This window comes from Chanodichthys erythropterus, chromosome 2, assembly GCF_024489055.1.
Source record: "Chanodichthys erythropterus isolate Z2021 chromosome 2, ASM2448905v1, whole genome shotgun sequence".
Lineage (NCBI taxonomy): Eukaryota > Metazoa > Chordata > Actinopteri > Cypriniformes > Xenocyprididae > Chanodichthys > Chanodichthys erythropterus.
In genome coordinates this window covers 15,255,160-15,276,853 of record NC_090222.1, presented here as the reverse complement: position 1 = coordinate 15,276,853, position 21,694 = coordinate 15,255,160, and the positions used below count along the sequence as shown (strand labels likewise).

General features: G+C 37.3%; 1 protein-coding gene across 1 annotated transcript; it reads left to right on the top strand.

Annotated features, from left to right (window-relative positions):
• The first annotated feature begins 18,922 nt into the window (after positions 1 to 18,922).
• sp8b (sp8 transcription factor b) lies at positions 18,923 to 20,659 on the top strand. Its single transcript, XM_067393220.1, has 2 exons — positions 18,923 to 18,943; positions 19,313 to 20,659. Exons 1-2 carry the CDS (start codon positions 18,923 to 18,925, stop codon positions 20,657 to 20,659), a joined length of 1,368 nt encoding a protein of 455 aa, XP_067249321.1.
• Positions 20,660 to 21,694: the final 1,035 nt, after the last annotated feature.

The window sequence follows — 21,694 nt, the reverse complement described above, 5'->3', positions numbered from 1 at the left end:
TTTAAGACAGACGAGCCTCCTTAAGAGGTGACTGTGAAGCGCATTTTAGAAGGACAGATTTTGGACGCTCAGCTTTTTCTGTAAAAGCTGTTAATAATTGGAATAGTTTACCAACTGATATTAGAAAGTGTACTACCTTTGTCCAGTTTAAATTTCATTTGAAAAGATTTTTAAAGGCATGTCAGGTTTGTGATCATTAATTATACAAGGTAATGTTTTTTGAATATGTTTTTATACTTTTTGTATTCTATTGTGTTTGATTTCTATTGTATTTTTATTGATAATTTGATGTACTCCTGCCCAGGGACAGCAGATGAAATTTAGCTTGGTAGCTAATTCTGGGGTAATATTTTATTGTCCATTGTCCCTGTCAAATAAAGAAGAATAAAAAAACAAAATAATAAATAAAGATCCATTTTGAGGGTTATATTAGCTGTGTGAACTTTTTTTATGTTATTTAAGGCAAGCACAAGCTCTTGGGGCGTGGAGCACCAGATTTAAAGGGGCTGCGTACCCTGAATCGGCGCATTTATAATGATGCCCCAAAATAGGCAGTTAAAAAAATGAATTAAGAAAAATCTATGGGGTATTTTGAGCTGAAACTTCACAGACACATTCAGGGGACACCTTAGACTTATATTACATCTTTTTAAAAAAAGTTCTAGGGCACCTTTAATGTTAATAAATTAGATCTTATTGTAAAGTGTTACCATTTTTACTTGTACTGTTTTTATTTCTATGATCAGTTTGTGGAAAGGAGTTTAGTTAGGAGGTCAAAAGTTGTAGAAGCTCATAAATCATGTACAGCAAGGTCTGAAGAGACTGAAATCATACAGAAGAGAAGTCAGTCAGTTGAGTTAGTGGCAAAACCTTTTACTTTGGTTGAGTATTGTTGTCTGTTACTGCATCTGATAATTCATACTCAGAAAGTAGAACTGAAATGACATTCATTACAAGATGATTAGTTAAAACATTTCAAATGCACCTGCAGAATATTTTTTCTAGTCATGTATTTCGCCATTGAGGATTTCTTAAAAATAGTGTGTAAAAATCTTGTCTCGTCTCGTAAACTCAATCTCTAGTCTCGTCTTGTCTTGTGAGCTACCTGTCTCGTCACACCACTACTGTTTAACGATGTTTTTAATACTTTTCTGGAACTTGATTATGGTAATTATGTTGCTTTCTATGGGAGATAAAAAAACTCTCAGATTTCATCAAAAATATCTTAATTTTTGTATTCCAAAGATGAACGAAGGTCTTACAGGTTTGAAACGACATGCAGGGTGAGTAATTAATGACAGAAATTTAATTTTTGAATGAACTAACTTCAGACTATGACACTGGCATCATTAAAACACAAATGATAAAATGAAAAACATCCAGCATGCGCATGTGCAATAATCATTAAGCAAAGCATAAAAACAAAAAATATGTGTATTTATTATAATACTGTGTACTTATTTAAATATTTAGTATTTTAAATATTTCTTCCTTTTCAATTGGTACAATGACTTATTATTAGAGTTAAATTTCCAACTTTGAAAAGGTTCTTACATGATTTGTGATCTAAATTAATATTCGGTCATAACATTATAAAATCACTGACAAGAAATTAACCCTGCAAATTCTCCAGGAACTCAGTGCTTCTGCCAAAAAGCCCCAGTATTAAGACTCGGTCAGACTCCATATGAACAGCATGAAAACATTTCTCCTGCATCTTCGCTAATGTTAAATATAGAGGCACTGTTTGTCTAACATTTTTGGCTAATGAGCCATGAAACACATTTGCTACTGTTGACCTAGTAATTTTAAGTAATATGGCTATTAAAAGCCATTATGTGTCAGTCAGCTGGAACAGAGTGGGGTTGAACTGTTCTCAGAGGGGTTTGAAGTACACTGGTAAATCAGATTGACTGAAGCAGCCTTGCTGTTAGCTCTGTGTGATAACCTGACTGAAGGTGTGCGGGCCGACCAGGGCTGGAAGTTTAATTTACATGCCACATATTAGGGGAGAAAGCTACCCTCTATCACTATACCCAATAGTTTGCAGGAAAAGACAGTTTCGAATGTAAATACTGTGAGCATAAAATATTGCACGCATTTACCATATTCTTCTCCCGATTCTCCTTCATAAATGCAAACTCCCTCGAGAACCATCAGACGTTCCAAGAACTAATTCCCTTCCATATGCATGAACCTCGACCACACACACACACACATCCATACACACACTAATATCCTCCCAGACCTCATTAATACAGTGCTGTGGATGACTGCTCTACAGGGCCTGACTTAGAATCACAGTGGAAGGCAAGAAAATCAGATTAAACAATTAGTGTCAATTAGCCCCGGCCAAATCATTCCACAAACAATTGGTCTCTAGTGCCCTGCTTAATTACGAGCGACTCTCAGCGCCTTATCAAGAGCCTCGTCTGGCCCGTGATTCATGTCCGACTCTCCACTGTCCCGCAGGCACCATCAATTATCCTCCTGTAAACAAATCCTTGATAATAAATGACATGCCTTGCTGAGCTCTATTAGCATAGCCTTATTTATGCCTGCTCGCTAGTCCCACTGCAAAACTGCAAGTGATCATGAGGCCCTCCTGATTAGAGAGGGCCGGACACTGGGGGAAACTGTGAAACGATGAGGATGTTAATAGAAACACCAGACATCCTGGGCAGAAATGATGTAGTGCACATGTGTTTGTCACTGTTTTTTTTTTTTTCTTCTGTTCAGCTATCAAAGTGATAAATATTAAAGATTTAAAAATGATTCTATGGCTGTGTTTAGGTCCATTTTTTTACGCCCTTCACTCGCCAACTTCCTTCCATCTCATTCACTTGGATGTACGTCATTGCTTACATTGCACGAGTGCCCACTACTGGCGGAATCCTTGCAGTGGGTTTTTATGGAACGCCCTTGATCACTTGGAATCCACAATGGAGCTGATTTATTATTTACCGTTTTTTTCCCTTGTAAACTTGTTTTACACATCATAGGCCTGTATGTATGCTTGGGCTGTTGGAGAAAATATTTAAAAAATATAAAACGCAACATCAGTTACGCTTTCTTTCTAAGTTGAATACGGAAGGCGGTCTGGCGGAAGCTATTTTACTTTATAACTTGTTAAATATGGATATCTTCGCTTCAGAAGGCTTTTATTAAGAAGGCTTTTATTTTATCCCCCCTCCCCCCTTGGGTCAAAATCGAGGGGTCAACTAGAGGGTCTGTCCAAATAGACAATGCCCTTGCCCACTTGGCGAACACACTTAAAAATGGCAGCGGGGAAGTGCTTAGAGAAGTTTGCAAGTGTGTCTAAAAGTGAAGACACAGACTACAGGTGTCCTATATGGGCCCTTTTGTGTCAAAAAGGATGATTATTATTTAAATGATCAATTTAATTATTTTATATGAAGGCCTCATTATTTTTAGATAATGTCTTATGTGTAGATGTTATTGTTTTAGCTTTGTCCCAAATCTTTATTCATAAAACTTCACTGTAAAAAAAATCCCAGTAAAATTTACGGTAAAAAAACGGCAGCTGTGGTTGCCAGATCTTTACCGTAAACAATACAGTAGCAACGTAAAAAAGAAATCTGTTAAATTTACGGTAAAATAAAGTATTTCATTAACTGATATAATGTTAATTTACCAAGCTAATGAAGTACTAATATCTGTTTTGTACCTTTATAATACACTGACAGTCACCAAACACAGTGGTGATAAGAGTCACATGATGAATCAAAGTTCATCACAAGCAGTTTTTCCACAAGCTGAGAAGGACAACACTAACATATAGAAGGTGCACACAGTGTCATTCACACACTAAACACCATCATGGTAAGATGCATGAAATTTAAAAAATGCAATAAACATTAATTTAACAACATTAGATGTAACATAAATCCCTAATGTACATAACTGATAAGAAAAAAATGAGAAAAACTAAGAAGAAACAGAATTATTTCAACGAAAATATATCAAATGTGAAGTGTCACGCAGGGAATTGTGGGAATGTCAATTTACGGTTTTTCACTGTAAATTTTACAATGAATTGTTATTTCTCACTTCCAAAAACTGTGAATTTAATGGTATTTTACCATAAAATTATTAAATGTACCGTTAGATCTATTATGGTTATTCACCGTTTATAGTACGGAAACTTTCTGTAAACCAATTGACAGTTTTTCACCGCAGCATTTTTAGTCTTTTACTGTTAAAATCACGGTCATTTTTTACAGTGTTGAAAAAAATTTTAATTAAATTTTTACTTAATATGAAAATTGATTCAATAGGGTAAGGCTACAATAATGATTTATATTTTGAGCTATCGGGTCGAATTTCATGGGAAAATGGCTTACGTGATTCGTTCTTCTGTGTTATGCCACCCATGTCCTTAAAGGGTTAGTTCACCCAAAAATGAAAATTCTGTCATCAATTACTCACCCTCATGTCGTTCTACACCCGTAAGACCTTTGTTCATCTTTGGAATACAAATTAAGATATTGTTGATGAAATCCGATGGCTCAGTGAGGGCTCTATTGAGAGAAAAGCTATTCAAACACTCAAGGTCCATAAACATATTTGAAACAGTTTGTGTGAGTTCAATGGTTCTATCTTAATATTATAAAACGACAAGAATACTTTTTGTGAAAAATGAAATAAAGACTTTTCAACAATATATGGGCCGATTTCAAAACACTGCTTCAGAGCTTTACGAATCAGTGAATCGGAGCACCAAAGTCATGTGATTTCAGCAGTTTAGCCGTTTAATAGGAGATCAGAATCACTAATTCCAAACAAAAGATTCATAAAGCTCAGAAGCTTCATGAAGCAGTGTTTTGAAATCGGCCCATATATATTGTTGAAAAGTCGTTATTTTGTTGGTTGTGGTTGTTTGTGGTTTTTTGGTGCACAAAAAATATTCTTGTCGTTTTATAATATTAAGATCACTTAATATTAACTTAATCACTTAACTCACACGAACTGTTTCAAATATGTTTTAGTACCTTCATGGACCTTGAGAGTTTGAATGGCTTTGCTCTCAATAGAGGCCTCACTGACCCATCGGATTTCATCAACAATATCTTAATTTGTGTTCCGCAGATGAACTGAGGTCTTACTGGTGTGGAACGACATGAGGGTAATTAATGACATTATTTTCATTTTTGGGTGAACTAACCCTTTAACAGAAAACTAGGTCCATCTACTGTGGTGTGTGGTTTATAGAGCAATAAATAGAGTTGCGTAGAATTTGAACTAGTGAGCTAGCTAGCATTTAACATGAACCGTTTTAAACGCGATCTCGTTAACAGTTAACCTCTGTCGAATCACCCATTCGTCAAAACAAAGAAACGTCGAACTGCGGAGAGTCAGTGAAAGTTACCAAGCCTCTGCCAAAACCAAATTCAAACCACATCGGTAGACATGATGATACTTACTTGCTCTGGTGGCCTTTTTCTGAAACAGTCTTTGTTGGAAATTACTGTCAGTGATGCTTGACAAATGTGACAGATCCGCTCCCGTACGACGATCACATTTAACCATGAAGATTCATCCGCGCAGAAGTGCCGAAGCACAGCTGACGTAAAAGAGCTAATACGCAAGTAACATTCAGTTTCATTTCAAACACAGATGTCGATAGAGAGCTCAAGGTTCCGTAGTGCTGTTTTTAATGTAACATTTCAAAAACGATAATATTCTATTCTGTATTTATAGGCCGATACATATGGGCTACATAAAGACTTCATTACAACGCACTTTTTTTTTTTCAAACTTTTTGATCACCAGACAATTCTGTACAAAGACCACTAATAAATAAAAATAAAGAAACTAAGCTAAATATCACGTGTTTCCAGAATATTTTATTGTGTAATTTTAAACAATAGTTGCGTTCCAAATGACGCACTATACACTATGCACTTGTACACTATGTACTTATGCACTATGTATACTCATCCATGTAGTGCGTAAATAGTATAAGGTTTTTTTATGTGCGTCCCAATTCACATACTTATGCACTATGCTATGACGTTTTTAAGTATAAATAGTGCGAGTAGTGCGTTCACACTGAAAATTCCAAAAAGAAAAAGTACACTTTAAATACCCGGATGATGCACTAAATTAACGGAAAAAAAAGAAGTGGGGAATGTTGGACACTTCATGCACTCAACTGTCGCAGCTTTAATTACGTAGTGGAGGGTAAGGGGGTGTCAGACACCGATGTTAAATGACAAAATAACCTTATTCAATTCACGCACTACATGGATGCGCATAAGTACATAGTGTATAAGCGTATAGTACGTAATTTGGGACGCAACTTTTGTCATTTAACATCGGTGTCTGACACCCCCTTCCCCTCCACTACGTAATTAAAGCTGCGACAGTTGAGTGCATGAAGTGTCCAACATTCCACACTTCATTTTTTTCCATTAATTGAGTGCATCATCCGGGTATTTAAAGTGTATTTTTTCTTTTTGGAATTTTCACTGTGAACGAACTACTCGCACTATTTATACTTAAAAACGTCACAGAATAGTGCATAAGTACGCAAAATGGGGCACACCTCAAGTTTTTTAGGATCAAATATTAAAATAGCCATTGCTTTCCATAGAACACTATTAAACAAAAAAGGGCCTAGCCTTCATAATTTGAGATTTACATAACTAGGAAATGATGACTTTCAGAAACATTGTAAGACACTTAAAATGAGTGAGAATCTGAAGTGTGTTTTATGGGAGTTTATTTTTGAAAAGTTTACAGGGCCATAGTGCCCACAAAAACAAACATACATGAAGTTTACCCTTCCATATCAGTTCTTACCCATCATGAACTTACCCTGTTGGCTTTTACAAATACCAAATGAGGGGAGGAGCATAGCAATTGCTTCATTTCAGCTTGGTATAATGCTGCATATCATTCCTCACAAAATAAGATCCGCCAACACCCAAACCGACGCTGATTCTTTGATGTACAGTGTAACCATGACAAAAAGCACACACAATCTCACACCCCCACGCACACATAAATACACGTGTTGCAGGGGGAGACAGCAGGCGTGATGACATGTTAAATTACCCTAGTGATGTATGGTTTAATGAACCCCCTTGTGTTGATCATGCTTCACATTAATCAGCCTGCTCCAGCAGATTCCCTTATTTTCTCAATGCTCCCCTGATAAACTGCAATTTCATTTAACCTTGGACAGCAACTTTAATAGCTTCCACAGGACAACTGTCAATACTTGCCTGGGTATACAGTGATTAAATTGCATGGCGAGAAGACTGTCCTGACTTCCTTTATCAAGCCCCTCCCTCATCCCTCCATTTCTCTTATTTTTACTTCTTCCTCAACATGATTTTTACTTAAGGATGGAAATGCGCATGGGTTTCGCAATGCAAAGTTGGACAATTTAATATATCATGACCATTCTCAGAGTACTTTTGGCATGTTAAAGGGTTAGTTCACCCAAAAATTATGTCATTTATTACTTACTCTTATGCCGTTCTACACCGTAAGACCTTCGTTAATCTTCAGAACACAAAATAAGATATTTTAGTTGAAATCCGATGGCTCCGTGAGGCCTTCATAGGGAGCAATGATATTTCCTATTTAAATCAGTTCATGTGAGTACAGTGGTTCAATATTAATAGTATAAAGCGACAAGAATATTTTTGGTGCGCCAATAAAATAAAAAATAACGACTTATAAAGTGATGGCCGATTTCAAACTGTTATGATTTCGGACTGTTAGGGGGGTTTTTGGCGCACCAAAAATATTCTTGTCGCTTTATAATATTAATATTTAACCACTGTACTCACATGAACTGATTTAGATGTGTTTTTAGTACCTTTATGGATCTTGAGAGAGGAAATGTCATTGCTCTCTATTCAGGCCTCACTGAGCCATTGGATTTCAACTAAAATATCTTAATTTGTGTTCTGAAGATTAACGAAGGTCTTACGGGTGTGGACCTGCATGAGGGTGAGTAATAAATGACAGAATTTTCATTTTTGGGTGAACTAACCCTTTAGTTAATGTGGCAATGCTAATGTATTTGGTCTTTGCAGATTAGATCTGCTATGAATGCTGTTGCAGTATCCTGGCATATCTAGGCAGGTGGAGCTGGGGGAGGTGGAGGGTTCCTGGGAACTTTAATAGCAGTAGGACTAGCAGAGAATGCTTACACATATATATCACAGATCTTATTTTGCTTATTGACAAAAATAAGGTGTTCAGCACCCCTGCTGGACAAGTCGATCAAAGTGAAAATTGGAGCCAATGAAAAATCCAATAAAGAGCTAAGCATAATCTGATTAAATGCTCATTGGCTTGTATGTATTTACATATAATGTTCTAATGCACACAATCAAACTAAAGATATAATTTCTCATATCAGTTAAATCTTTATTTCCACTAAAGAACATGGTCGTGTTTCGACTGCCAAAACAATGCTGAGAACATCCGATTCAGGTTATTCAAAAGCAGTAGCGAGCCCAAATATGAGACCTTGGCATCTGATGGTACAAGACGATTTGAACCAGCAATATTCCTGAGGTCTCAGTGGCATCTTATTGCAGTGCCTGGAAAAAAAAAATAATAATTTGAGACAAAAAGTGTTTTGAACATGACAAACATTAGGTAGATCATAAAAACTGCAGCCAAAGCAAAATAACTCTTGGTTTTTAGAGCTATTTAGTACAATGTAGCTTATAGGATTATTTTTCTAGAACAGGGACATCTTTTTGTTGCACTGACATGCCGCCAGATATTTCTAGTGTCTAGCTCTGCAGGTGCCTGCTGACCTCAGCACAGTTAGAGCGCAGTTCTGTCTGTGACATCTAAATTCTCTTCGTGTCAACTGAGCACAAATTATAAGCCAAGAGACATCAGCTGACTGATTAAAAACAAGTGTCAAGCTATGGAAGGACAAAGGAATGTCTGTGAATAAAAAAATAATCAATACACCTCCTTCCCCAAGTGAGCAGTGTATGAAGTAGCCTAGAATATACTTTGGAGGGCGTTAATATAACACCATCACATATATAATAAACATAGTTTAAATCTAATAATTGAGATGATCAGAGATTGCATAATTTGTATAATCGCAATTGACAGTTAATGTGATTGGATCAAAATCTTTGTCGACCCTGGAACAACATTACAATCAACCAATCAGATTTGAGGGACAAGTTTACAGTTTATGTCAAATTTAGACTTACAACCAGGGTTAGGTGCTTCTACTTCAATGTTATTCACCTGTTATCTTTTAGAGATAAGTTATGTTTAGGGGTACGGATAGGGTTATTTTTCAGATAGGAATGTTGTTCCAGGATCAGTAAAATATGTTGATCCAGGAACATGTCTTGGCAAAAATCACGGCAAAACAGGCCCAAAGAACACTGAATGCAACATTTTCAAATCTGAAACACTTTTATATTTACTGCTAATAAAATATTTAGATATTTAGATATATTAGTAGTAGTATTAGTAATGTTAATATATTTTATAAGAAAATCAGATTGACGGCAAACTTTTGAATGGTACTAAAACCAATAATAATAATAATGTTGTGAAATATTATGACTATTTAAAATAGTATATAATATAATAAATAATAATACATATTTTAATCTATTTTGCAAATGTATTTTTGTGATGGTCGCAATGCTGAATTTTCAGTAGCCATTACTCCAGTCTGATTACTCCAGTCTCAATGTTACAGTTTTTTCCAATTGCTAACACACTAAAATGACATGCACAGCACAATTATTTAAACTGACACACAGAGAGCAAAACTTCTTCTCAAGTCTCCAAAAGTCTAAACACCTTTTCTGTTTTACACACATTTTGCATTTCAAAATAGCACTTTTTAAATTCACTAAATACAGTTCTCTGCATAAGACACAACAATCTGACATAAAGTCACATGTTTGCCATTTCAAAACACTGCCATTCAAAATGACACTACATGAGCTAATTGGCCAATTACATGTGCCACCTGGCCAAACACCTCAGTGGTTAATTGTTAACACTTCAATCAGGATGTAAGCACTATGAAAAGACCACAGGTGAGAACCTTTTTTTTACAACAACAATGGAAGACATTGCAGAGAGAGGAAGAGGAAGAGGAAGAGGAAGAGGAAGAGGAAGAGGGAGGTTGAGAATAAGAGGGGGAGGAAGAGTGAGAGGTAGGGGTAGAGCAGGTAGAGGAGTTCATGGCCAAAGAAGACAAACACTTTCAAATGAAATCAGAGCAACCTTAGTAGATCATGTCATCAACCATGGGTTGACAATGCGTGAGGCTGGACAGAGAGTGCAGCCAAACTTGAGCCGTTTTACTGTCGCCTCTGTCATCCGGACCTTTAGACTGGAGAACAGGTATGTAACCAAAATTTCATGTAGTACACATGTAGTATACCCCATGTCATAGTGTATCAGTTGGGTGACACCTGTTTACTTAGTGTATGACATCAGCCATTCATGAACTGTACAAGTTTCCTGTACAATGTACTCTACTGTGGGGGAAAATATTTAGGCTGCATTGTCCAAGCCCTATATATATTTTTATTTTATTTTTTCTAAAGGACTGAGAGACGACACCATGGTGGAGGAAGGGGCCAAATGTTCACCAGGGTACAGGAAGCTGCTATTGTAAACTTGGTTTTGGAAAATAATGAAATCAGATTACGAGAAATTCAAAGCCACATCATCCAAGACAACACCTTATTCAACAACATTCAACGAGTTAGTCTGTCCACATTGGCTCGCATTCTCAAGCGAAACCAAATCAGAATGAAACAACTTTATAAGGTGCCGTTTGAGAGAAACTCTCAAAGAAACAAAGAGTTCAGACGAGCATATGTGGATGTAAGTACTATATTGACTGCAGTACACTACACACAACATTGTTTCCCAGTGTACTGGATAACACCATATTGAGTGATTTTTGTTCTTTGTTTTCAGGGAGTACTGGAAATGGATGCTCATGCAATCCCACATGAGTTCATCTTTATAGATGAGGCTGGGTTCAACCTAGCAAAGACCAGAAGAAGAGGGAGAAACCTCATTGGCCACAGAGCCATTATAGATGTTCCTGGCCAACGTGGTGGGAACATCACAATGTGCGCTGCCATCTCCAATATGCATGGTGTCCTCCACCGTCATGCCAAACTTGGACCATACAACACAGCCCATATTCTCACATTTCTGGACAGACTTCACAACATTCTCATACCACCAGAGCGTATGAATGATGCAGACCATCAAAGAAACCGGTACGTTGTAGTATGGGACAACGTGAGCTTTCATCGTGCAGCCCCAGTCCAAAACTGGTTTGCTGACCACCCAACATTTCTCGTGCAATACCTCCCACCATACTCACCATTTCTGAACCCCATAGAAGAATTCTTTTCGGCATGGCGGTGGAAGGTATACGACCGGCAGCCCTTTGTGCGCATGCCTCTTGTGCAGGCCATGGAAGAGGCATGTGATGAGATTGATGTGGGTGCAATTCAGGGATGGATAAGGCACTCAAGGCGCTTCTTCCCTCGATGTCTGGCAAGGGAAGATATTGCCTGTGATGTTGACGAGGCGTTGTGGCCAGACCCAGCTGTGCGGCAAGATGCTGCCTAATTATTTTTCTTGCCTTTTTTTTTTTTTGTTTGTTTTTTTTACTGTAATATATTTTTTTCAGAAATTTTCTTTTTCAGTTTACTTTTTTTGTAAGAATATTTTTGTTCAGTCCCATGTAAATATATCTGCTGTGCTTATGTTGTACTGACTTGTTTACTGTAGTGAAGGAAAAAAAATAAAAATGTTGCAACAGCATGTGTGTGTATCTGCAAATATTTCTGTGCATGTGAACAATCTGATACATATTTTAGTATTATGGCAAAGCATACTAAAGATGGGGGTGCTTTTCATTATGCCCAACAGTGTGTAGGTGGTTAGGCAAAAATCTGGTAATATGAATGAAGTGTGTGCCATTTCATGCAAAAGTTTGATTTTGATAATGCTCTGTGTAGTTTCGGTTGCAGTGCTTCATTTTGCAGGATATATGAGGTATTTTGCAGTTTGGGTGTGTGGTTTTGTGAATTGTGTTAAGTGTTTTGATAAAACCAGACTAGTTTGAAAAATTGTGTGTTAGCAATTGGAAAAAACTGTAAAAACAGTTGTATAGTTATAACAATTACAACAATTACATTAAAGTACATTTGTTAACTTACCTACAAGTACATAATTTAAATTAGTATGCATAATATTATGAGTTGGTAATGATAACTGACTTTTGAGTGTGTGTGTGTGTGTGTGTGTGTGTGTGTGTGTGTGTGTGTGTGTGTGTGTGTGTGTGAGTGTGTGTGTGCACACGTTTTTGTGATTTATGAGGACACAAATTTGTATAATGACATGGGTATTACACTGCTATTACAAGGTAAACATGAAATATGAGGACATTTCATGAATCCTCATATTTAAAATGGCTTTAAAAACATACTAAACAATGTTTTATTAAAAATGTAAAAATGCAAAATGTTTCCTGTGATGGGTAGGTATGGGGTAGTGTAGGAGGATATAATGTACAGTTTGTACAGTATAAAAACCATCACCTATGGAATGTCCTCACTAAGATAGCAAAACAAACCTGTGTGTGCCTGTTTTTACATTTGCTCTGAACAGAACCTGAAAACAAATATAATTCTGGATCATTTCATTGTCTAATAAGTCTAAAAGGTCCATGAAAGTTAAACTAATAGAAGCAAACCAATAACAACATTCCAGGGCCCCTCTCGAAATGAGTTTGCTAACTTAAATGTTTTGTCACAGTGACAAAAGAAAAAAAGAAGTTGCCATTGTGTCATCGCAAAGACATAATGAGGTAGGCAAATACTTGTCTCTCCGCCCTGTCTCTCCCCTGTCCCTTCCCTCCCTTTCTGTAGTGGTGACAGGCACACGCTCTGGTCTCCATTATGGCCGTGGATGGACAGAATGGGCAGTTGTAGATAATTACTGAAACTGTAGGAGTCAGGGCTGACTCTCAGCACTTTACTCAGTGCCAGTGTCCCTCACACTGACAAACTTGCCCACACCCACTGGAGTAATGTAGAGGACAGAAAAGTCTAGGAATAAACTGTGTATTGAAAAGCTGCAATCTATCTATCTTTATTTAATATTTTTAAGTTGATGTACTAGTGTCAAATAATATTCTTGACTTAAAATGAACTCATTTTAATTTAGATGTTATTGTACATGATTTTTTTTTAGGTTGACATATTTAGTGAATATTTATTCATATATGTGATGCATACTTTTATTGAATAACATGCACACATTAGCAGCTCAGTTAACTGTTAACTCGCAGTTAACTAAACCATGAGGTACACTCAAAGACATTTTTTCCTTTTTTGTCTACATGCTTTTAAAATAAAAACTATTACCTAATTAACTAGAATAAACTACAAAAAAGCCTTTTAGAAAGAAGCAACACCCGTCTACCCAGCACACACACACATACACACACACAGACACGCACATAAACTGCGACCCATCCCTCCCAGCCAAAGGGGCTTCCATCCAGGCTGACAATAACCCAGTGGCAGCTGGTCGATCGATACCCGACAAAAGCTCTGAGGTTGGGGCAGTCAAAAGATTGTTAACTAGCCATTTCATCTCACAGACATTTAGATGATTGTTCGTGCTTCACTGCACTCCTTCAGCAAGGGCTGCTGCCACACCTGTGCAGGGGCCCTTACAAAGCCTGCTTACCCACTCCTGATGACCTCACTGGACAGCAAATAGCCTGACAAACCCTCTCGCACAAAAGCACTGCTCCTCAGAACGCATCATACTTAACCGCGTTCTCATGCATGGCTGAAGGAACACAAGTGTTAGATACTGTATATGGCAATACCACTGCGATTAAACTGGTAGCTTTTGAAAAAAGCACTTATGTAAAGGCATGGGAAATGTGTTCTATTTATTTATTTATTTGCTATCCATCTGCTGTCTGTCTGTCTATCTGTCTATGTTTATTTATTTAATTGTATTATTTATTTTTTTCATAAATTAATCTATATATCTATCTACTGTCTATCTATTTGTTTATTTAATTGTATTATTTATTATTTCTTTCATTTTTTCATTAATTAATTAATTAAATTATTTATTTATCCATATCAATCAATCAATCAATCAATCTATCTCTCTATATCTCTACCTATCTATCTGTCTGTCTGTCTGTCTTGTTTATTTAATTGTATCTATTATTTATATTTTTGTTTTAATTTATTTATCTGCCTATCTATCTATCTATCTATCTATCTATCTATCTATCTATCTATCTATCTATCTATCTATCTATCCATTTGTTTATTTATTTAATTAATTTTATCTATTATTAATTTCTATTTTTGTTTTATTTATTTATCCATATCCATCAATCAATCAATCTATGTAGTTTATTTATTTAACTGTATCTATTATTTATTTGTAATTTTGTTTTAATTTATTTATCTATCCATATCCATAAATGTATTTATTTATCCATATCCGTAAATTAATTAATGTATTTATTTTTTTATTTATTTATTTATTCTCTCTCTCTCTCTCTGCCTACCTGTCTATTTATTTATTGTTTGTATCTATTATTTATTTCTATTTTTTGTTTTTATTTATTTATCCATATTTTGAGATCTGTCTAGTTGTATTGTCTGTGGGATTATATATATATATATAACTTTGTGATAATATTGTAGATCCTAGAAATCCATGTCACTTTGTTTGTCTCCTTATTTCTCATGCAACTTTAACAGACACAATGCAACTTCCGGTCCAAATCTTGCAATCCAGACGATTAACTTTTGAAACATCAAATCGCCCCTGTAACCCCAAAATTAAAGTTTCTGATCAAAACAAGTCCCTCAGATTATAGCAAAAGCTGACCTGTTGTCATATTTAAAACCTAAGAAAATTTGCATCTGCCATTCATTAAGTACACTGGCTCCTGTATACTGTGTTACATTAGCATGTGATTTGTAGGTTAATTAGAGGGCTTATGATAATGATAATGACCACATAGCCCATGATGCCATGTTTCCAGGTGTTTAGCTTTGGTGATTAGCCACTGGATGCCTCCTCCCCCATCTAGTGTCCACACAACACTGATTAAATCAAGATGAATGAGTTATTGGACACAGGACACATAGAAGCGATGTACACTGGTGTATGTCAAATGACAAATACCACCTTATCTGGTTGCTGTCAATTCATTAGTTACCCAAATGCAGATTATTTTCATTGCCAATGGTGTTTTAAATACATAAGAGCCTAGAATAATGTATAAAATTACATTATAAATGTGTTTTTGGGAGGAGTACGCTGTGCATATGTGTGAGCTTGCTGCTTAAACCGCGCACACTTGTCCTCTAGTGATCATATGTCAGCGTTTACACTCCTGTGATCATGTCTATGGTTGTGTGATCCAGCAAAAAGTCAGCACATGGTCCGTGGCCCTGCTCTAGTAGTTCAATGGGGTTGTGGGACGTGGGCCGAGGGTTGGGGCTGGGATGTGGATGTGGACTGGCGCTCTCTGAGGTTCATCCAGGCAGAGCCAGGCTTCCTGCTCCTCCTTTGTCACACCATTTGGGCTCTTGTGTCTCGGGCTTCACTGCTCTAGCCTCACTTGGCAGCCCTGCACACACAGGGACATCTGGTCTCTCTGTCCCACCTCCTGCTGAAAAGAAAGAGTCCGGCCATGGCCCCACATTTATGTGATATTTTACAAAAGGCAATACACTTAACTAGTAACAATGCATAATGATTGAAATAATTTGTATGATTGAAATAATTTGTAAAAATAATATATATATATATATATATATATATATATATATATATATATATATATATATATATATATATATGTATGTATAATAATATGTATTATATAATATATATATTATTTATATATTATATATAATATATATTTATATATTATCTATCTATCTATCTATCTATGTTAGCAAATAAAAGTGTAAATAAATAAATAAATAATTGTTTTTTAAACAATATATAATTGTCTTTCATTTAAGTATTATTTTTTGTTTTTAAATCGATGCTTTCCATGTAGTCCTAAAATCTTTATTACTAGTTTCGAATTCCGGCAATTAGTCTACTGGTGTTCCGCTGGACTCGGACAGGTATACCACTGGATTATCAGTTTTCCTGGATAATCATAAGATTAAAGAAGAAAGTGCTCCCACCATCTCCGGGACACAGGCGCTAACTTCCCCTCTTTTCTCTTCGCAAAATTATTGAGAGCATGCAATATTAAACCCATTTTGTTCGTGCGCACTGGGCCAGAATAACGCGATGATTAGGGCCACGAATGGGACAGGTTTCTTCAGCTTGATTTCATGACGGTAATGTAGCCTATGCATGGGAGAAGAAAGGCAGAGATGGGGACATCTGTTCAACGCAGGCCAAAAGGAACCTCAGTGGCCTATATGGCATCTTGGGAAAGAAAGCAACAGGATATTACATGCACGAACGTTTTGTTGTTGCTTTTGACTCCTTGTATTTATTTATTTATTTATTTATCTGTTTTGTTTTGTTCGTTATTTTATTTTTTAGTTTGATAATTTACAGTATTAAACCTCTGCTCTGATATGAATTAATATAAACAAAAATCCACGAATTAAATTATTAAGGCCATATTTATATAGTAATTGCACATTTTCCCTGTATATGTTCTATAACTTATTTTATTTTAATTTTATAAATAATTAAATTATTAATAGTGTTTTCAGTATTTAAAAAAAACACCACACGCTGTTACTGCGCTTCCGTCTAATCCTCTGCAGATCACACAGCTCGCGCGCATCTCTCGCGCTGTCTTGTCAGAGGACATGAACACATGTTTTGATTACACCACCGGTGGCCGAGCGGCTCCTCCGTTATTCGTAATTAAACTCAATTCCCAAAGTAACATTTATCTTCCAGGGTCTGCGCGTTCCCTGTGCGCGAGCGCCACTACCTTCTGCTGTGCGAGAGGAGATGCGCGCGGGGTCAATCAATAAACCAGGACACAGACACGGTATGTGCATCATGCATCTGTTGGAATCAAACAATGCTGCAGTTTATGAGACATTTGTTTGTGTGTGTGTGACATTTGTATTTTGGCATGAGTTGCGCGTGCATGTTGAGTTACGGATGTATATAAATGTAGTTTTACTACATTTATTAGTCGGATGTTTATGAAATGTTTTAGTGTGAGATTTTTTTTTAAAGTCTTTTTTACCACAATCTCACCATCCACAAAAAAAAGTCTGAGAGAAAACTTAAATGTTATTGTGACGTGCTGGAAAATTTAAAGCAAAAGTTGTACGTTTAATTATTTTTATCTCAATTTTTATAATTCACTTTACAAACTTTCACACAAATACGGCTGGAATTTCAAATTGTCGCAAATGATTCCCTTTTATTCCTAATATGCCTTGGTTAATTTTTGTTCCCTATTTTATTATCTCCATTTTGAGTTCAACTGCTTGTTCTTTGAATTAGAAAGGCTAAGAGGAAACAACAGAAGTGTTGTGCAAATCGAAGAAACAGAGAAATGAATCTGATCAGCCATCTATCACTTCCCGCAATAAAGGAGGCGACACGGCAGAGGCAGATGATTTGATGAATAATCTTCGGTCATTTTAATTAACTTTTTGCTGTCCTATAATGACTAAGTTGGTCAACGGAGCCGGTCAATAAGAATGTTAATATCAAACAAATAAAACTTCTCATGATTAAAAACCTCCTGCTTTATTAAATTTGAAATTCAAATGAAATTTATGCCTCCGGTCCACGGCGCATGTAAATAGAGTAGCCAGGGCTACATCATTATCCTGAGAGCATTTCTGCATTCATCGTCCTGATATCAATAGCCCGCCACTGTATTGCTGTTGAGACTTAACAGAACACAAAAGCCATATTCCACCTTGTAAAGACGTTTACATGCATTATGTGAATGTTGTTGTTGCTCTGACCAACATGAGTTAATAAGTTCGCAGAGTTCAATGCCCGAATTAATACGTATAATACTAATATATATCGGAAAACACACCAGAGTCCTAAAAAGCCTTGTTTGTTACTTGTCATTATAGTATGTCTGGAGAGAGAGAGAGAGAGAGAGAGAGAGAGAGAGAGAGAGAGAGAGAGAGAGAGAGAGAGGCCTATGTCATAATTAAGTTATGAAAATTCATATATTAATTTCTTCAACTTGCAATGCACGTTTATACATTTTAAATTGACATTTTAACTTATGTTAAAATTGAAAATAACTTTTGTTGATGAAATTAAAGTTTTATTAAACGTGTTAATTTCCAAAACAAAATCACGTGGTCAAACATTTGTAGATTAGTTATTCGTTTTGTCTTTTTGATAACTTCTTTAAAATAGTTTGAGAATCTACATCTACAAAACAACCAATGACAACGACTTGTATAAGAATTATATGACAATTGCTATTATCACAACTTGTAGCATTACATAGTAATAATAATAATAATAATAATAATTCAAAACAGATCAGGGGGTTCAATAACCTTATTAACCCCTTTACAAAAGAATAAAAAAGTTTCCCCAAAACTTTCAGTCCTTCTCATTTAACTTCAGTTTTATTATGAGGGGGGTGTTGGAAGGGGTGGAGATCTTGTCTGAAGTGCTCTATCGATGACCTCACGCTAGAATGTGGCCGCGTGAAGGTACGGCTCTTCCTGATTGGTCGCCCGTGTCACAGCGGCACTTCAAAGCCGTGAGAGGAGCTACAATTGTGCTGGAATGGGCGGACCACATCATTGTATTGCACACCTCTAAAAAAACAGTGCTCTGATTCATAAATATAAAAAGATCCTCTGAGGAGGGCACTTTTGTGATGGCAACTTCACTTCTAGGGGTGAGTCTAAGGAGTTTCGTGCTGGTTTAATTAGTTTCCTTTATTGTCCTGCCGTGGGGATTAAAATTTCTTGGGTCAGCCGGGGAGAGAGTCACTTGATTATGTTTTAAGCGAGAGAAACGAGCAGGAGTTCCATTTCTCAACTACGACATTGTATGTATAACATTCATTGGTATTTATATGCTGTGTTTCGCTTTTGTTTTATGTTTGCGACTGGTTGTGTTTCAGTAGCTAGATATTTCTTTACTAGCACCCTTCAGGTGTGTTTGAGGTTGTTGGATAAAAGACAGCAAGTCAAAACTGTTCTCCTAATGCACCCGTCTCCCAAACATACCATCTTTACTTACCTTCTGATTCATTTTCTTCCAGGAGGAGCCGAGATTGGGGTCGACTCCTTTAGCCATGTTGGCTGCGACGTGTAACAAAATCGGGAGCCCGAGTCCTTCTCCTTCCTCTATTTCGGATAACTCCTCTTCGTTCGGGAAAGGATTCCACCCGTGGAAACGAGCGGCAGCCAGCAGCTGTAGTTTAGGATCCAGTTTATCCTCTTTCACTCGGAATGGTGGTGGTTTAAGCGACTCTTTTGGCACGAACACTTCCACGGGATCCAGTGCCTTTTCCTTAACTTCTGGTACTTCATCCAACTCCCACTTCGGAAACGACTACTCCGTTTTCCAGGCGTCTGTTTCCAACAACTCCCAAGAGCCCAGCCACCAGCCTATGTTTATTTCCAAGGTGCACACGTCCGTGGACAGTTTGCAAAGCATTTACCCGAGAATGAGCGTGGCGCATCCCTACGAGTCGTGGTTCAAGTCCTCGCACCCTGGCATACCCACGGGGGATGTGGGCACCACGGGCGCATCCGCGTGGTGGGATGTGGGAGCCGGCTGGATTGACGTACAGAACCCAAACGGGGCCGCGCTCCAGACGTCCCTTCACTCCGGTGGGCTGCAGACTTCTTTACACTCTCCCCTGGGCGGATACAACTCAGACTACTCGAGTTTAAGCCACTCTGCCTTTAGTACCAGTGCGTCCCCGCATCTCCTGACCACCGGTCAGCACCTCATGGACGGATTCAAACCTGTGCTCTCCTCGTACCCGGACTCCAGTCCCTCTCCCCTGGGTGGAGCGGGAGGCTCAATGTTGACAGGGGGTCCGACGGCCTCGCTGGCGGGATCTCCGCGGTCCTCAGCGCGGCGCTACTCGGGCAGAGCGACGTGCGACTGCCCGAACTGTCAAGAGGCGGAAAGGCTGGGTCCAGCAGGCGCGAGCCTCCGCAGAAAAGGGCTACACAGCTGTCACATTCCCGGTTGTGGGAAAGTTTACGGCAAAACGTCGCACCTCAAAGCTCATTTGAGGTGGCACACCGGAGAAAGGCCGTTTGTGTGTAACTGGTTGTTCTGTGGGAAGAGGTTCACGCGCTCCGACGAGCTTCAGCGACATTTACGTACACACACCGGCGAGAAGCGCTTCGCTTGTCCCGTGTGTAACAAGAGGTTCATGCGGAGCGACCACCTCAGTAAACATGTCAAAACGCACAGTGCCGGAGGCTCGTCAGGGTCTGGGTCTGGGGCGAGTGGAGGCAAACGAGGAAGTGACACCGACAGCGAGCACAGTGTGCCCGGTAGCCCCTCGTGCCACTCACCTGACCTGTTGCAACCTTCCGAGTCTGTCCAGACGACGGGTATGAACGGCCGAGCAAACTCCATCGATTAATCCCATTCAAAATGCACGTACACGAATCTCGAATGGACTTATTTGACGGTTCACAAAAGGCTGTGCTGTAATACTTTATATAAAAACTTTCAACAATTCAAGCTGTTAACGAACGTTGTAAAACGGTGAACAGATCGATAGATAATGCACATTCAATCCTACATGAAACTATAAACCAAAGTTTCATTTCTTTTTAGCTAGTTGAATGTACATTAACTAATTTTCTGTCAAGCTTAATAGCTATTATTTTTTATTATGGTTAACAGTGAAAGTTAATATAAAGTGTCACCTGGTGTTCCTTGAGAAATAACCGTGTGGCCATTTCACTTGGATGTTGTGAAGTGATTCAATTTACGATTAAAATGTAATTTACAATGAAGTAAGATTGTTTTGGTCTGCACAGATTCTATGCGACATGAATTTGGTAAATTAAGGGAATATTAAAAAGGACATTATCTGATATGTGCATTCTGATGGGTATTTGTCGAATAGTCTTTTACTTACTGTTGTTATGAAACAGAAAACAAAAATGTATTTTAGCCATCAGTGAAGTGGCCTGTCATTGCTAACTTTTTTTTTTCTCAAAACCAAACTGTGGCACTTTATTCATGAACACTACTAAAATCCAATTTCGTAAGGATAAATTGCCGTAGTGTTGAATAGACTTCGTTTTGTCATTTACAAATTCACTTCTTTAATATTCGAAAAATAGTCTATATATCGCACATTGGTCTTTGTCGAAACTACAGACTACAAATCCTAAGTTGTATGAAATGTACTTATTTCCTGTTACTGCAAAAAAAAAACAAAAAAAAACAAAAAAACATGTACATATTGAAAATAAAATAGAATAGACTAGAAGGTTATTCCACACTGATGTAAAAGTTGGGTATGTGTTTGTTCAAGACGCAAATTTTGAATAGTATTTTTAGTTGCATATATATTGACTCTAGTAAATATCCAAAACTGTACGGGAGTGTTTTTTTTTTTTTTTTGTTTGTTTGTTTTTTTTTTTTTTTTTTTTTTTGTGAAGAA

What these genes read in the sequence shown, in the direction of transcription:
- sp8b (XM_067393220.1), top strand. Translation starts at nt 18,923, where the DNA reads ATGGCAACTTCACTTCTAGGG. An exon ending in TGGCAACTTCACTTCTAGGG is followed by an intron (nt 18,944 to 19,312) that starts GTGAGTCTAAGG and finishes ATTTTCTTCCAG; the next exon opens with GAGGAGCCGAGATTGGGGTC.